Source organism: Juglans microcarpa x Juglans regia, chromosome 8D (assembly GCF_004785595.1).
Source record: "Juglans microcarpa x Juglans regia isolate MS1-56 chromosome 8D, Jm3101_v1.0, whole genome shotgun sequence".
Classification (NCBI taxonomy): Eukaryota; Viridiplantae; Streptophyta; class Magnoliopsida; order Fagales; family Juglandaceae; genus Juglans; species Juglans microcarpa x Juglans regia.
The window spans coordinates 32578204-32593943 of record NC_054608.1 but is presented as its reverse complement, the minus strand read 5'-3'; the positions used below and the strand labels follow the sequence as shown (position 1 = coordinate 32593943).

General features: G+C 35.4%; 2 protein-coding genes and 1 long non-coding RNA gene across 3 annotated transcripts in view; 2 read left to right on the top strand and 1 right to left on the bottom strand.

Moving 5' to 3' along the window:
* Positions 1–8504, top strand: part of LOC121242832 (pollen receptor-like kinase 1) — a 27894-nt gene extending 19390 nt beyond the window's left edge. The window contains exons 4-5 of the mRNA XM_041140797.1: positions 6755–7176; positions 7680–8504. Coding sequence (XP_040996731.1) covers positions 7104–7176; positions 7680–8215 — 609 coding nt within the window. The 5' untranslated portion in view covers positions 6755–7103 and the 3' untranslated portion in view covers positions 8216–8504. The remainder of the gene's footprint in view (positions 1–6754; positions 7177–7679) is intronic.
* The window catches only part of LOC121242440 (disease resistance protein Roq1-like), a 38626-nt gene that overhangs the window by 3126 nt on the left and 19760 nt on the right, over positions 1–15740 (top strand). Inside the window, exons 3-5 of the mRNA XM_041140295.1 lie at positions 20–217; positions 812–1096; positions 1203–1978. Of these exons, the coding sequence (XP_040996229.1) occupies positions 20–217; positions 812–1096; positions 1203–1978 (1259 nt within the window). The remainder of the gene's footprint in view (positions 1–19; positions 218–811; positions 1097–1202; positions 1979–15740) is intronic.
* LOC121242836 overlaps positions 4902–15740 on the bottom strand; it is a 26575-nt gene continuing 15736 nt past the window's right edge. Inside the window, exons 4-5 of the long non-coding RNA XR_005935993.1 lie at positions 13833–13840; positions 4902–4913 (exon numbers count right to left, since the gene is read on the bottom strand). This is a non-coding gene — a long non-coding RNA (uncharacterized LOC121242836). The remainder of the gene's footprint in view (positions 4914–13832; positions 13841–15740) is intronic.

The following is a 15740-nucleotide window of genomic DNA, read 5'->3' as shown; positions in this document are numbered from 1 at the left end:
CAGTTGTGGTTTTTATGCCTATGTCGGTATCAAAAAGCTCAATGATAAATGTCTCATAAAAATTGATCAATATGATGGTAGCCAATATTTGAGGATGCATGACTTACTACAAGATATGGGTAGAGAAATTGTTCGACAAAAATCACCCGAAGAACCTGGAAAGCGCAGTAGATTATACTTTCACGAAGATGTTCGTGAAGTACTTGAAAAAAAGAAGGTTAGATTTTTTCTCTAGAAATATAATTCTACTTTCGAGTTCTTTTTTTTTTCAATTAAAGCTATTATTAAATTAAAAGAAATGGATCCAGAAATACATATAAATTATTATATAGACACAAACGTACCCTCTACATGAAATATTTTCTCAATGTTGTAAATAAAATAATTTTTAATGAAGAAGTATAAATAAAATATCAAAGCCAATCCCCTTTTCCCCATTTTTCTAAAAGGGCAAAATGCTATGATTATCTGACCCTGTTTTAGTATTTTAAACTGAGTAATATGTATTAAAAGGAAGAAGTATACATGACTTTGACATTTGAACGTACACACTCATTTCTAAAAATCTGAATGATAAAAATAAGGCTATACCTTTTGAAATCTAAAATAGAAACACCATATGAAGAAAGATGTGGCATATGTTTGTTGTTTCCTTCTTAAAAAAATGGGATAGTGATGTACACACATATTTTTGTAAAAAAAATAAAAAATCTTAGCATGTTAAACTTATAGTTCAACACTGGCGCAAGTGTTTAATTATAGGGGATTTATCTTTCATTTTTGATAGAACACTTGTGCATTCTCACATTAGGGAACAGAGCAAATTGAAGGCATATTGATAGATCTGCCTCTGGAGGACCGCAAGACACAAATGAGTACTAAGGCGTTTGCAAAATTGAAAAACCTCAGAATATTTATAAACCGTAATGCAAGTTTTAGTGGCAGATTGAAGTATTTCTCTAACGAGTTAAGAGTTCTTGATTGGCTTGAATGCCCTTTGGAGTTTTTGCCATCTACTTTGCATGGAGAGAAACTCACTATTTTAAAAATGCAAGGAAGCATGATTAGAGATTTAGGCACGAGAGTGCTATATAAGGTAAATATTTTTATTTTTAATATGTCGATCTGTCTTACATTTAAGGTATGCTGCAAATTTCCTTTAACAATTAATATATTTCCTTTGTTTTCTTCTTTTTAAACAGAACTTAACAAGTATAGATTTCAGTGAATCTAAATACTTGACAAAAATATCGGATCTTTCAAGTTGCTCAAATCTAGAGAAGCTGATTCTTAATGATTGTGAAAGTTTAGTTGAGGTTCATGATTCTATTGGATTTTTGGATAAGCTTGTTGAATTGAATTTTCTAGAATGTTCTAGCCTAAAGAATTTGCCAAGAAACTTTAAATTGCGATCTCTAGAATTGCTTGAACTTAGAGGTTGTACAAGCCTTAAATACTTTCCTGAAATTGAGTGTGAGATGGAATATTTGAAGTATCTCTGCTTAGAAAGCACAGTAATACAGGAGCTGCCTTCATCCATTACATACCTCATTGGGCTCGAGCAGTTTGTTTTGAGATGGTGCGAATGCCTTGTGTATCTTCCAATAAACATTTTTCAGTTGGAACGTCTAATGGTAGTTCACATCCAAGATTGTCCAAATTTTGTAAATTTTGGAAAGGAGGTGGGGCAAAATGGACAATCCAAGCCATGTACACAGGAATTGCTCCCATTGCCGCCTTCAGAATCAAATTTCAGTTTGTGCACATTAATTCTATCTGGTAGTGGTATTGTTAGCCTTCCTGCATGGATAGAAGGACTTGTTGGATTGGCTCGCCTTGATTTGGCAGGCTGCGAGCAACTTGAAGAAATTCTACATCTTCCACCAAATATAGAAGTTGTAAATGCTCCAAGATGTATAAGATTAGTTGAGGTTCATGATTCTGTTGGATTTTTAGATAAGCTTGTTGAATTGAGATTGGAAGGATGTTCTAGCCTAAAGAATTTGCCAAGAAGCTTAAAGTTGAGATCTCTAAAAGTACTTGAACTTGAAGGTTGTACAAGCCTTGAATACTTTCCTGAAATTAAGTGTGAAATGGAACATTTGAAATGTGTCCGGTTACATAGCATTGTAATACAAGAGCTACCTTCATCCATTACATACCTCACTGGTCTCAAGGAGTTATATTTGAGAGGGTGCAAAAGCCTTGTGCAACTTCCAATAAACATTTTTCAGTTGAAAAGTCTATGGGCAGTTAACATCATTAATTGTCCAAATCTTGTAAATTTTGGAAAGGAGGTGGGGCAAAATGGACAATCCATGCTATGTACACAGAAAAATGAAATTTCATTAGGTAAGGAATTGTTCCCATTGCCGCCTCCCGAATCAAATAATTTATCTCAGACATATAATTTCTCATCCAGTTTGAGGAAATTAAGTCTATCTGGTAGTGGTATTGTTAGCCTTCCTCCATGTATCAAAGCATTCGTTGGATTGTCTCACCTTGATTTGAGAGGCTGCAAGCAACTTGAAGAAATTCTACACCTTCCACCAAATATAGAAGAGGTTGAGGCTTTTGGATGCGGGTTATTGGAATACTTTCATCATGTATCGACGAAATCTTCATTCGGTATACCCGACTTAAAACGGCTAACATGGATTGACTTATCGGAGTGCAATAAAGTGGAAGTGGATGTAGGGAATCATGCGCCATATCCATTATTGGTTCAGGTATACATGTCAGATCTATTTGATCTCTAATTTCTTTCTGTTTCGTATATATTTGATAGCTTGTATTTATTTTCTTACGTATATATATACTTGGTTTAATAGGAACGCTTACGGACGAAAGGATCAAGTAGGATTATGTATCCAGGAAGTAGGATTCCTGAGTGGTTCAAGGGTCGCAAGGAGACTACTTCATATAGTAGTTCTATTGAAATAGAAATTGAAAATAATGCATTCAAGCATCAGATCGTGGCATTAGTTTTGTGTTTTGTTGCGAGACCTCTTCCAGTGGCTATTTCTTATATTACTATCTCAATAAATGGCCGGCGGATTAGAAATGATATGTGGCTACGGCCTTCAATGGACACGCATTGTGTATATCTACAATACATAGCTGGAAATTATATTGGTCAGATGCAGTCAAGTTACAGTGAGGGGAACAATATGAGGTTTACATTTGGAAGTGATTTAAAGGAAGCAATCTTCAAAAGTGCTGGAGTCCATTTAATATACATTGATCCTATTCAACTTTCAAAGAGATATCGGGATGTGTCTTCATCCATTACAGAAATTATAGAGATAAAGTGGGACGAAGAAAGGGAAAGTTACTATGCGGATGACGCAAAGATGTTGAAAAGGAAGAAAGCTTTGAAAAAAGTAGCCGGTTTCTCTGGTTTATTAACGAACTTCCGGTAAGCTTTGCCAATATGTACTTTCTCATGTGTATGCTCATGCTATATTTGAAATATTTATGAGGAAAATTGAGACAAATATTTCAAGATCTGACATCGGGGGAATTGGTGAAGATAAAATACCATACAAAAAGGAAAACAATTTTATTAATTATTGCTTCTTTAATAATTAAGTAAAAAGAATTTAAAAATAAAATAAAATACATGACGAATAAAATTGAGGGGTAAACTCATTGAGTCATTTGGCATTTTTCCTTTGGCAAAATGTTACGCAACAAACAAACTTAGCTAGGTATTTATCCTTGTTCAAAATTTGGAAAGTAGAGTTTCTTTTGACTTGCGTCCAAACAAAGCCGAAACGTCTTCTTTGTCTTAAAAATGTCCGTAGATTATGATGTCAGGTCGACAATTAATTAAGGATCATATGAATGTTGTAACTTCTTCGTACCCTACCAATAATGTTGACATTTATTACATGAGAATAAAATTCATGTACCTAAATCATGTCCCCATGTCTTTAAAGAAGAGGAAGTCATATTAATGACTTTTCTTTTAATCTTTTTGCATTGGTAGGAACAAATCTGAATGTATCGAGAAGATTGTTTGAAGTCTCAAGCAAACCACCAAATAGTACATGCTTGCATGTTGCAAAGTATCTTGTTGGGTTGGAGTCTCGTGTAGAAGATATTAATATGCTTTTACGTATTGAGATCATTAATGAGACACGCATGATAGAGATTTTTGGTACTGGAGGAATTGGTAAGACAACTATTGCAAAAAAGATGTATAACCGCATTTCTGATCAGTTTGAAGGGAGTTGTTTTCTTGCCAATGTTAGAGAAAATTCAAAACCAGATAAGGGCGGTCTCGTCCAACTACAAGAGAATATTCTTCATGATATCCTAAGAGATCCAAATGTTAAGGTCGGTCATGTTGATTGAGGAATCATTTTGATACAGCAGAGACTTCGCCATAAAAAGATCCTTCTGGTTCTTGATGACATTGATCATTTGGACCAATTAGAAAATCTAAGTGGAAGTTGCGATTGGTTTGGATTGGGAAGTCGAATCATCATAACAACAAGAGATGAGCATTTACTAGTGCATCATAATGTTGGTAATTGGAAAAAATATCCTATGAATAAATTGGATCCTAAAGACGCTCTTAAGCTCTTTTCCTGGCATGCCTTCAAGCGTGACCAACCGGATAACGATTTTGTGGAAGTCACAAAACTTGCACTGCAATATGCTCGTGGGCTTCCACTCGCTTTGATTGTGGTAGGCTCAAATCTGTACGGAACAAATGTGCATTATTGGAGAAGCGCATTGGAAAAGTACAAAATAATTCTAGATAAAAATATCCATGATATACTCAAAATCAGTTAGGATGGATTAGATTATCATACAAAAAAGATTTTTCTTGACATTGCATGTTTCTTCAAAGGAGACGAAAGAGAATATGTCACTAAAATATTGGACGGTTGCGATTTCTTTGCCTATGCCGGTATAAAAAATCTCAATGATAAATGTCTCATAACTATTGATGAACATGACCAACTGATGATGCATGACTTACTAGAAGATATGGGTAAATAAATTGTCCGACAAGAATCACCCAGAGATCCTGGCAAGCGAAGTAGATTATGGTTTCATAAAGATGTTTGTGAAGTACTTGAAAAAAATAAGGTAAGATTTTCCCTAGAAATATAATTCTACTTCTGAGTTTTTTTTTTCAATTGAAGCTATTATTAAATTATAAAATTCTTGATATAAATTCAATCATATTTTTCTCATGATCTAGAATAGTATTAATCAGATGAGAGCCTGATTCATAATTTTGTTAAAAATTACCACTCTTGGTTTTCTCCTCGGGTTTGATAAAAGTCCTCTTAGGTAAGAGCCCTTAATCACTTCTAAAGTGATATTTGGTTGAGCTATTATGGGGTTGATGATCTAGAACAGTAAAGGGATGAAAAAAATCAAATTTAGATGTTGCTAGCACCGCTGTATTTTTCTAGGGTCATAAGGAGGGAAGAAAGGTTATCTGTGTGGAGCTTTTTTTCTTAACATGTGTGGCAAACACCTGAATTGAGATGAACTTAATTTCTGTGCAAACTAAGGGAATCTAAAATGTTGTTATTTTTTTTTTTATCGTACTGTAATTGCTAAAAGTTTCTGGTTTTAGAAATGATACAAATCAAAGGTCCTAAAAGCTCTAGATGGGATTATTATCATATTTTTTGTATGCGTCTCAAAATTAGAATGAACTCTTGAGGAAATAATAATCCCTGTCATGAAAACATTCCAACTCCTTAAACTTCAGCAAATCTGCCCCTGCTTACTGCTTACTAATCAGGTCATGTACTAATAGTAATGCATAATGAAAGACTTCTATTTTAGTATCACCAATATTGGCTTGCCATTTCGTGGTTATCTTGCTGGAGCTCTTGGATTCTATTGTATCTAATCGCGCCTAACTTGATGGCTAACAGTACCTGGCAGAGGCAGTGGCGGAGCGAGGATTTTATTTCTTTTGTAGAACATTTTTTCAATTATAATGACAATAAGTTCTTTACACTTCTTAAGATGAGGATGCATTGCTACATGTAATGGATGCCAACTGCAGACATGCCATTGTTCCCCCTCCCTGTCCTCCCTGTCTTGTTGATGTAGGATGTGCAGAAATTCAATCTTTTTGTAATGAAACAGTACTACGATCGATGTCAATGCTGGAAAGCAAAAATTTAAGTGATTCTCAAGGATTTTCTTTCCAATTTGAAGGTCAGCCGGATATATCGTTCTCATCCAATGCGTACATACACATCTCAGGCAAATAAAGACTTTGTCAACCTCTAAACCCATTTCCTCTGTCCCCCTAACAGCCTCGCAATCTCCTATTCTTAGCACCCCCTCTGTTTCTCTCTGTCTTCCTCTCTCTCTCTCTCTCTCTCTCTCTCTCTCTCTCTCATGTCATCAACCTTGCCACCATTCTTCCAGGCCTTCCTCACCCTTCTATAGCACCCATTCTCATTGCAGCAACCCGCTCTAATGGCGTGCATGCCGCCCCGGGCTAACGCGAGTGCTATCGTACGAAATGGCAGCAAGTAAGGATACGCCGTCGTTGCTTGCTACTTTTTACATGTTTTTGCATGTCATATTTGTGGTCTCTTCTTCTGAGGCATCAGAATCAGAAACCCTCCTAAAGTTCCAGGCCTCCTTTCAATCCAATGACGCATTAATCAGCTGGAATGGCTCAACAACACCATGTTCTGAGCATAATGTAAAGTGGGTTGGTGTTCATTGTAGGAAAGGAAAAGTTAAGGGTTTATGACTCGAGAATATGGGACTAAATGGTTTCATTGATGTGGACTTGCTCGGGTTACTGTCGAATTTGAGAACTATAAGCTTTATGAAGAACAACTTTGATGGTCCATTGCCAGATTTAAAGAAACTCAGTGCATTAAGGTCTGTGTATTTATCAAACAACAATTTTTCTGGGGAGATTCCTTATGATGCTTTTTCGGGTATGTTGCGGTTGAAGAGACTGCATTTGGCTCATAATCAGTTTGCTGGTAGTATTCCTACATGATTGATAACTTTGCCAAAGCTTTTGGAGTTAAGGCTTGAGGATAACCATTTTGATGGTCAGATACCAGATTTTCAACAGGCGTCATTGAATTATTTTTATGTATCGGGCAATGAATTGGAGGGTCCAATTCCAAATAGCCTTAAGTGGGATGGATTCAAGCTCCTTCTCTGGTGAGTCAACTTTTTATGAGATCATCTGTATATATATATATATATATATATATATATATATATATATTTATATATAATTTATCATGTGCATGTACATGTATATGTACTTACACAAACGTGTTTCTTCAGTTGTTGTATTTATTCTTCAGAGAGTTATCAGAAAATGGCTGCTTCTAACAAACTCTAAAATATTGATTAAGCCTACAAGTGATCTACTGGATTCTATATTGTTATGGTAATTATAATAGTGATTAATTGTTAGATCTCAAAACTTTTCAGTTGAATCTAATGTCTGAACATATATATATATGATCATCTCAAGGCTTCATTGGCATCTAGCACTTTCCACTCTAATATTGGAAATTGATTAGCCAACTTAAGCCTACAAAGAACTGAAAACCCACATGAAACAATAATGCCTCAAGCCCACATTTGCATATATATACAAAGGTAAATATGTGTGAAAACATTCAGGCAGTGATGTTTTGTCCTATCAATGGCAGGAAATTTAGAGCTATGTGGAAAGCCTATGGGTAATTGTGACAAATGCTCAATTCCAAGTATCCTAGTGATTGTTATACTTGCAACGATGGCAACAGTCGGCATAAATATAGTGGTCTTCATCAACCACAAGAGGCAACCATCTTTATTGACAAAGGCTCCAGTACAGCCATCAAACTTGCAAAAGAAATCAGGCATAAAGGCATCGAGCGAATCAGGGAAAGACTCAACAAACTGCAGTGGAAATACCAAGAAGGTTGCGGGTGTGAAGCTGACCTTTGTCAGGGGAGATAGGGAGAAGTTTGATATGCAGGAATTGCTTAAAGCCTCAGCTGAGATATTGGGCAGTGGATCCTTTGGGTCTTCTTACAAGGCTGCCTTGCACAATGGACAGGTGATGGTTGTGAAGCGGTTCAAACAAATGAATAATTTGGGGAAAAAGGAGTTTCAAGAGCATATGAGCAAGCTAGGGAGGTTGAGACACCCAAATCTGCTTCCTCTGGTGGCTTACTACTATAGGAAAGAAGAGAAGCTCTAGGCATTTGACTCTGTACAGAAGGCCAGCTTGGCCGTTCATCTACATGGTACTGATCTTCTCTCTAAAATATGTTTGCTCACATGTGCATGTATATTAGTTCATGAATTGGTAGGCCCTCTATATATGTTTCTTTATAAACATAGCATTTTTGTCATGCATGTATACATACATATAATTTCTGCCTCTGTTTTGTAATCACTTTCAATGTGTTCACTGACATAATTTTCAATGCAAAGAAGCACTATCACATTGTCCAATTATACCAATAGTCCTTCTAATTATAAAGCCAGTTTGGAGGAAAACTCTGTCATTCTTCAATTTACTGTTTATAATTATAAAGCAATACTCAATCTGGTTGAACAAAGTCTGCAATTTCTTTTTTCTTGTTCTTCCTTTAAGGTAGTAGCATTTAATTGATTGTCGTCACCCAACTACTATATATATATATATATATATATTATATATTTTGACACACATTCACTTACTACTTGTGACCAACCGCTCATTTTCTTCTCGATTGGTCATGAGTCTCGTTTTTACGTTTTAAATCTTGAATCCTTATTTTTATGTTTAGTGGCTAATTTTTAAATTGAGCCAATTGTTTTAAAATCTTTTAAATATTTTTATGAGTCCAAAACTTATTTTAATGGGATATTTTAGTATTATTGAACCAAACCTAATTTTTGAAGTAAGCCTCTTTAATTTTGGAGCTACGAAAATAATATAATTGTAGAAAATTATTTTATTTAAGTAATTTTTTTTTCTTTAGGAATATTATTAAATATTCATCATGTTATTTTATGTTAAAAACTCTATTTATTTAGATGGATTAATTTCTCTGAGAAATATTTATTAAAACTCATCATTTATTTCATGATGAAAAATATTATTTTGAGATCAAGAAAACAAAGTTCTATTTTTTGCATTTAGTCTATTTCCCTTTCCTCTCTATTTTCCTTGTGTCTCTCTCTCCTATTTCTGAATGTTTTGTTTCCACCCTTTGATCAAATTTGCTCCAAGTGTATGGCTCGGCTCCTTCACTTGAGATCAGCGCCCTTTGTTCATGCCACTTGCTTTTCCATTCCTCCTCTGTTTTGTTCAAACCACAAGTCAGCAAACTCTTTCTGGAATGCGTTTCCTCCTCTAAATTTATGCAATTGATTCCTTCCTACTAGTTTCTGTTTGGTTGACTCTCTTGCTTGTTTATCTCCATTTGATCACTTCTAAATCCTTGCTTGTGCAATTTGGAATGTATTAGAAAGAGGGAAGGTTTGAAAACAAGAAAATACACAAGCTCTTGGCTGTCCTTCCAGTGCAGAAAAAATTCAGCAACCTCAGCCCTTGATTCCTATTAAGTTTCAGCACCTTAGTTTGCTTTTATTTCATCTCATCTCTTGAATATTTGTAAATTCTACGTGTCCTGCTTGTTTGATGATATTCCTCTACCATAAGTAAGGACAATCAATAAAATTGAGATAACATCTTTTTTTTTTTTTCCAAAAAAAAAAAAAAAACTCTTGGCTTGGTGGCTCAAAATCAGTCGGCAGTTCCTCCTCCGTCTGCAAATGGCAAAATCAATAAGAACATTGGCTCATTGAAAAAACAAAAAAGAGCAAATGGAAGTGTATTTACAAGATGGCCTAAGCCATGAATTTCATGATACTATATTTAACCAAATCCACCAAAAAAATATAAAGGAGTATTATGCTATACCAGACTTCCGAAGAAAGGGTCAATTTTTTCTGTTTCATTATCTGCAAATTTCTTCTTCATGTCCTCTGTTTCCTTAAATATGCCTTAATATTATATACCCATATCTGGCTAACTCAAGAAAATTAAAGCCCTACATAAAGACTAATAAGGCTACCCAAGACCTCATAAACCCAAAATAAATTAAAAAAATCACAGTAAATAAAATTCGAAAGAGCAAAACGCAAATAAATACAGAGCAATTTTTTAACAAACACAGAAACAGAATACGATTGAACTCATGACATTACTATATACCGATGGTCAGTTTGGATGATGGGGAAAGGTTGGAACACAGCGGAGACTAAGATATGAATCCACAATCCTCTAACCCTCCCAAAAGATAATTTCCTTTAATTGTATTAGAAAGAAATCATATTTCAAATCTCAATTTTATTTCCTTCCATATCAGTTTTTCTCAGCAACCCACAAGAGGGTGAAGTAAGAAAAAAAAAAAAAAAAAAAAAAACCAATGGAGGAAAAAAAAAAGCGACAACAAAAAATCGTCGTTATAAATTATAATCTAAGTTACGAGGAGTGTTAAATGAGAGGTACTGAAAAAAAAAAAAAAAAGACTTCAACGAATAAAAATAGGGAACAAAGATTAATGACAACATATATACAATGGCTTAATTTGCTTCTCCACTATACTTCAAATTCCATTTCTTGTCCCTTTTTCTAAGTATTGAGTTTGATAAGAGATTGGAATCCGTACCACTATTTCAAAGACAATTTTTAGTCTAATCATTAAGAGAGTTGAGATGAGATAGGATGAGATGAGTTAGATAATTTGTAAATAGTAATAAAATGATTTTATTTAAAATATTAAATGAGGTTTTGAAAAAGGATAGAGAAAACATTAAATAAAAATATTATAAAATAAAAATATTATTAAAATATAATTTTTAATCTGATTGGAATACCCGTATTCTGTCCTTTGCGTTGTGGGATAATGATTTAGAGTAGTGATATTCACACAACACATTTTACAACATATTTTACAACACATGTTATAAAATAAGGGTATTTTTGTAAAATGATGTTAGTTTTCTAAGATATTTTACAAAAATAGCCCTCCTTTCAAATATTGTTGTATAAAGTGTTGTGTAAAGTGTTGTGTATTTATTATTTTTCAATGATTTAATTTTACTGATAGCAGTGCATTGAAAAGCAGTTCTTTTTGTTATTTTCTTTTCTTAAATTTTGATGCAAAGAGAGCAGGATGAAGTACCAGTGGATGCTATCCTCTGCAAAAACAACAACATCAAAGCTTTTTGCCCTGGTCAATGTTCCCATGATCCTATGATTACAACTCTCTCCTCTTGCTTCTTTCCTTCCAGTTTATATATCATCAAGTAAGTTTATGGATATCATTTAGTAAACTCTGATCAGCATGGAAGATGCTTTGAGAAGCTTTAGTAAACTCTGACCCAATTTACTGATTTTTTTCTTTTCTTAAAGCATTTCATACTTTCTGAAGATCATGAGCACCTCTTTTAATGTGATGATGCTTCCTCCTTTATTCCCCCACTGGGGAAAAGAATTTTCAGGAAAAATGTTTGCCTTAGAATATCTTAGTTTGTTCTGCATAGCCAGAATTTTGCTTTCTTTTTTAATGGTTTTTACATGTAACATAACAATGGGTTTTGTTTGTATAGTTATATTAACTTGAGCATATTTTAAAAGGTGAGGATTCGGTTTTGGATGAAATTGTGTGAACAAAATAGGCTAGGTATCCTTTGAATGGAAAAGTCATTTTAGTAGAGGATGATTCACATTCTATAAGTAGCAGTGAGCAGAGCATGTCAAATCAACTTTTTATGTTGTTGTAATGAGAAATCGAATTGGGCAATTAATTATGATGATTCTACTCTAGGGATCAAATAATATAGCATAAATTTGTGATTAGATAATATAGCATCATCAATGTGCATGCTAAATATGCTTGGAGATTCTGACGAGATTTTGCTGTTTGCAAGTTGAGAGTCCCTGGATGCTGCGTTCATTGCAAAAGAATGTGGCAGCTATTGGAGTTGCACTCCAGGCTTTGTACGAGTTATGATGTTTGTAGGTGAGAGGATTTTAGAGACAATAATGAAACCACAGCAATTGCTTATGGCGTAGGATTCTTCATTATATAGAAAACTGTTACAAGTATTAAAAGCTAACAATAGCAGTACAAGCTATACAAGGAAATATATCTACACATTCTATATTTACAAGCAATCAACTCCTATACATTTGTACAACGTCTGTTGCTGTGTATTGCTCCTTGATGCTTGGATTGATTTTCTGTTTGATTGCTGCCTTGATTGTCTCCAGAGAATATGCTCTATTATCGCCAACACCCCCCTCAAGTCAAGCGTGGTTGGCAACACGCGAAGCTTGGATCGGAATAGCAGAAACATGGGTTTTGATGGACTTTTGGTGAATATGTCTGCTATTTGCAAAGTGGATGGCACATGTTTAATCTTCAATATACCATTGCAGACTAATTCCCTAACAAAATGAATATCAATATCAATATGCCTGGACCTTCGTTGAGCTACTGGGTTTCGAGTCATGAAAATAGCACTTGTGTTATCACAGAGTAAAGTCGGCTGTTCTATTGGTTGAATTTGTAAATCATGAAGAATGTTTAACAACCATTTAACTTCAGCTGTAGTGAGTGCTAATGCTCTATATTCAGATTCTGCAGAAAACCGAGATACTGTGGACTGCTTTTTGGAGGTCCATGAGATTAAATTGTTACCCAGAAAAATGGCATATCTTGATGTTGATCGACTGGTTTGGGGACAACCAGCCCAATCGGCATCTAAAAAAGTTGAGATGTTGAGATTGCTTGATGGACTGATGTTGAGTCCAAAATGGAGAGTTCCTTTAACATATCTGAGAATTCTTTTTACGGCTTGAAAATGTTGTTCTCTTGGTGCATGCATGAATTGACTTACTGAATTTACTGCATGTGTAATATCCGGCCGAGTAATGGTGAGATATTGCAGTGCACCAACAAGGGATCGATAAGTTGTTGGTGAATGAAAGAGAGGACCATCAGTAGTCAAATGATTGGAGACAATCATTGGTGTTGCAATTGGCTTTGAATCATGTAGATTAGCTCGGATCAGAATATCTCTTGCATGCTTCACTTGACTGAGGAATATTCCCTTTTTAGTATGAGTAACTTCTAGGCACAAAAAATAATTTAGATTGCCAAGATCCTTCATAGAAAACTCTTGCCGTAGCTTGTTAATGAAAGTGTCAATGAGAGACACCTTGTTGCCTGTGATGACAATATCATCCACGTATAAGAGTAAATAAATGATGCCATTGTCCGATGAATGAACAAATAAACTAGAATCGACTTTGCTGCAATTGAAACCAATTTTGATTAAAAAATTGCTAAAGCGATGGAACCATGCTCGAGGTGCTTGTTTCAAACCATAGATCGCCTTTTTTAGACGACAAACATGATTTGGATGAGAAGCATCGATATACCCCGGTGGTTGTTCCATGTAAACCTCTTCTTGTAGAAGTCCATGCAAGAAGGCATTTTTAATGTCAAGTTGACGTATGTTCTAGCCACGAGATACTGCAATAGAGAGCACAATGCGAACTGTAGAAGCTCTAACAATTGGACTAAATGTGTCATTAAAATCAAGGCCATAGAGTTGAGTATAGCCTTTGGCAACAAGGCGTGCTTTGAGCCTATCAATGGAGCCATCCAAATGATATTTGATCCGAAAAACCCATTTGGATCCAACCACATTAGTAGCAGGTGGTCTAGGAACTAGTTCCCATGTTTGGTTGTGAGTGAGAGCACAAATCTCATCCTCCATTGCAGCTAGCCATTCAGGTGATTTGGCAGCACTTTTGAAACTTTTTGGCTCCTTCATTACTAATGTGATGATAATAAATGAGAGGAAAGAATTTGACAAACATAATTGTAATGTTTGGACTTTGAGATACCAGCTTTTCCACGGGTTAACATGGGATGAGAATTCTGATTTGTTGAAGAATTTGGAGCTGGTGCAATCGGCATGTCTGAAAGTGGCTCAATTCTTGAAGTAGACACAAGAGGCAAATCTGGAACTGGCTCAGCTATTGGAGTAGGCACATGAGGCAGTGATATTGGTGAACTCCGAGATGTGTTCAACTCCAAGGCACATGATTTACATGGCTTGGATGGAGTAATTGATGGTAATGGCCGAGAGCCTGCAGAAGAATTAGTGCTGGACAAAGGAAATTTTGATGGATTGGGATCACGAAAAGAAATATAATCTGAGAGTGCATGAGAAGGTTGCATATTAGATGAAGATGATGGAAAAACTGTCTCATCAAACCGAGCATGTCGAGTGACAAATACTCGCTGTGATTGAGGATCTAAGCATCGAAATCCTTTGTAGGATGAGTTGTAACCAAGAAAAATACATGAGAGACTTCTTGGTTCAAACTTGTGTTTAGTATAATCTCGCAAGTATGGCAAACATAAGCAGCCAAAAATTCGAAATATTGCATAGGGTGGAGAATTACCATACATAATTTCAAATGGAGAAGCCCCATTCAAGACAAGTGTGGGCAAGCGATTAATTGTAAATACTGCTGTATTGAAGGCTTCAACCCAAAGATGAAGAGGAACATTGGCATGAAAAAGCATTGTTAGGCCTATCTCGGTGATGTGTTTGTGTTTTCTCTCAGCTCTACCATTTTGAGAGGGTGTATAGGGACAAGAGAGCTGATGGTGAATACACACTTGACTAAGTGAGATTGAAAAATGGTACTTGTGAATTCACCTCCCCCATCACTTCGGAATTTTTTTATCTTTGCCGAGAACTGATTTTCAACAAGTGTTTGAAATTTTATGAAAGTTTGATAAAAATCAGCTTTGTGCTTTAATGGATAGAACCAAGTGAAGCGAGAGTTATCATCGATAAAAATAACATAATATCGATATCCAGAGATTGAATTTATTGGTGTCGGGCCCCATAAGTCGCAATGTATGAGTCCTAAATTTGTTTTGGATCGACTATCACTTGTCGGAAAAGACAGTTTATGGCTTTTAGCCTTTTGACAACTAACACACAAAGATGGATTTGGCAATATAGAGGTGAGAGATAGAAGACCTTTCTTATTAAGCATGGAAATTATTTGGGATGATACATGGCCTAAACGGGCATGCCAAGTGTCAAAGGAAAGAAATAAATTATGCTTGCTAATGACAGTAGAAAAAACATGGTTTCCACGCTTCAGTACATAGAGTCCATCTACACGATCACCGCTTGCCACCACCTTTCGAGTTTGAAGATTCTGTATGATAAAATCATTGTCAGTAAAGGAAATAGACAAAGGGAAATCATTGGTTAATTTACTGATAGAAAGCAGATTTTTAGTTAAGTTTAGCACCACAAGAACATCATTTAAATGAAGAGTTGGAGTGGGAGAGCAAGAACTCATGTGTGTAATGGGTAGGGAGGATCCATTACCAACAATAACTCTGTCCTTACCAATGTAAGGTTCCACCTTATCAAGTTGAGACACATTGGAAGTCATGTGTGCAGATGCGCCTGTATCAGTGTACCAATATGATGTGTCGTTGCTGATGGTGCAATTTGCAAGTGCTTCAGCAAGGTTTGCATCAGATTTTGTGTATCTGATCTTATAGTCCGTGGCATAATGGCCTTCTTCAAGGCATATTTGGCATCGAGGAGGTCTCCTATACTACTGCTTGCCAAGATTTCCTCCCTTTGATTGGCCTCCTTTATATTTGTTTTGATGATTA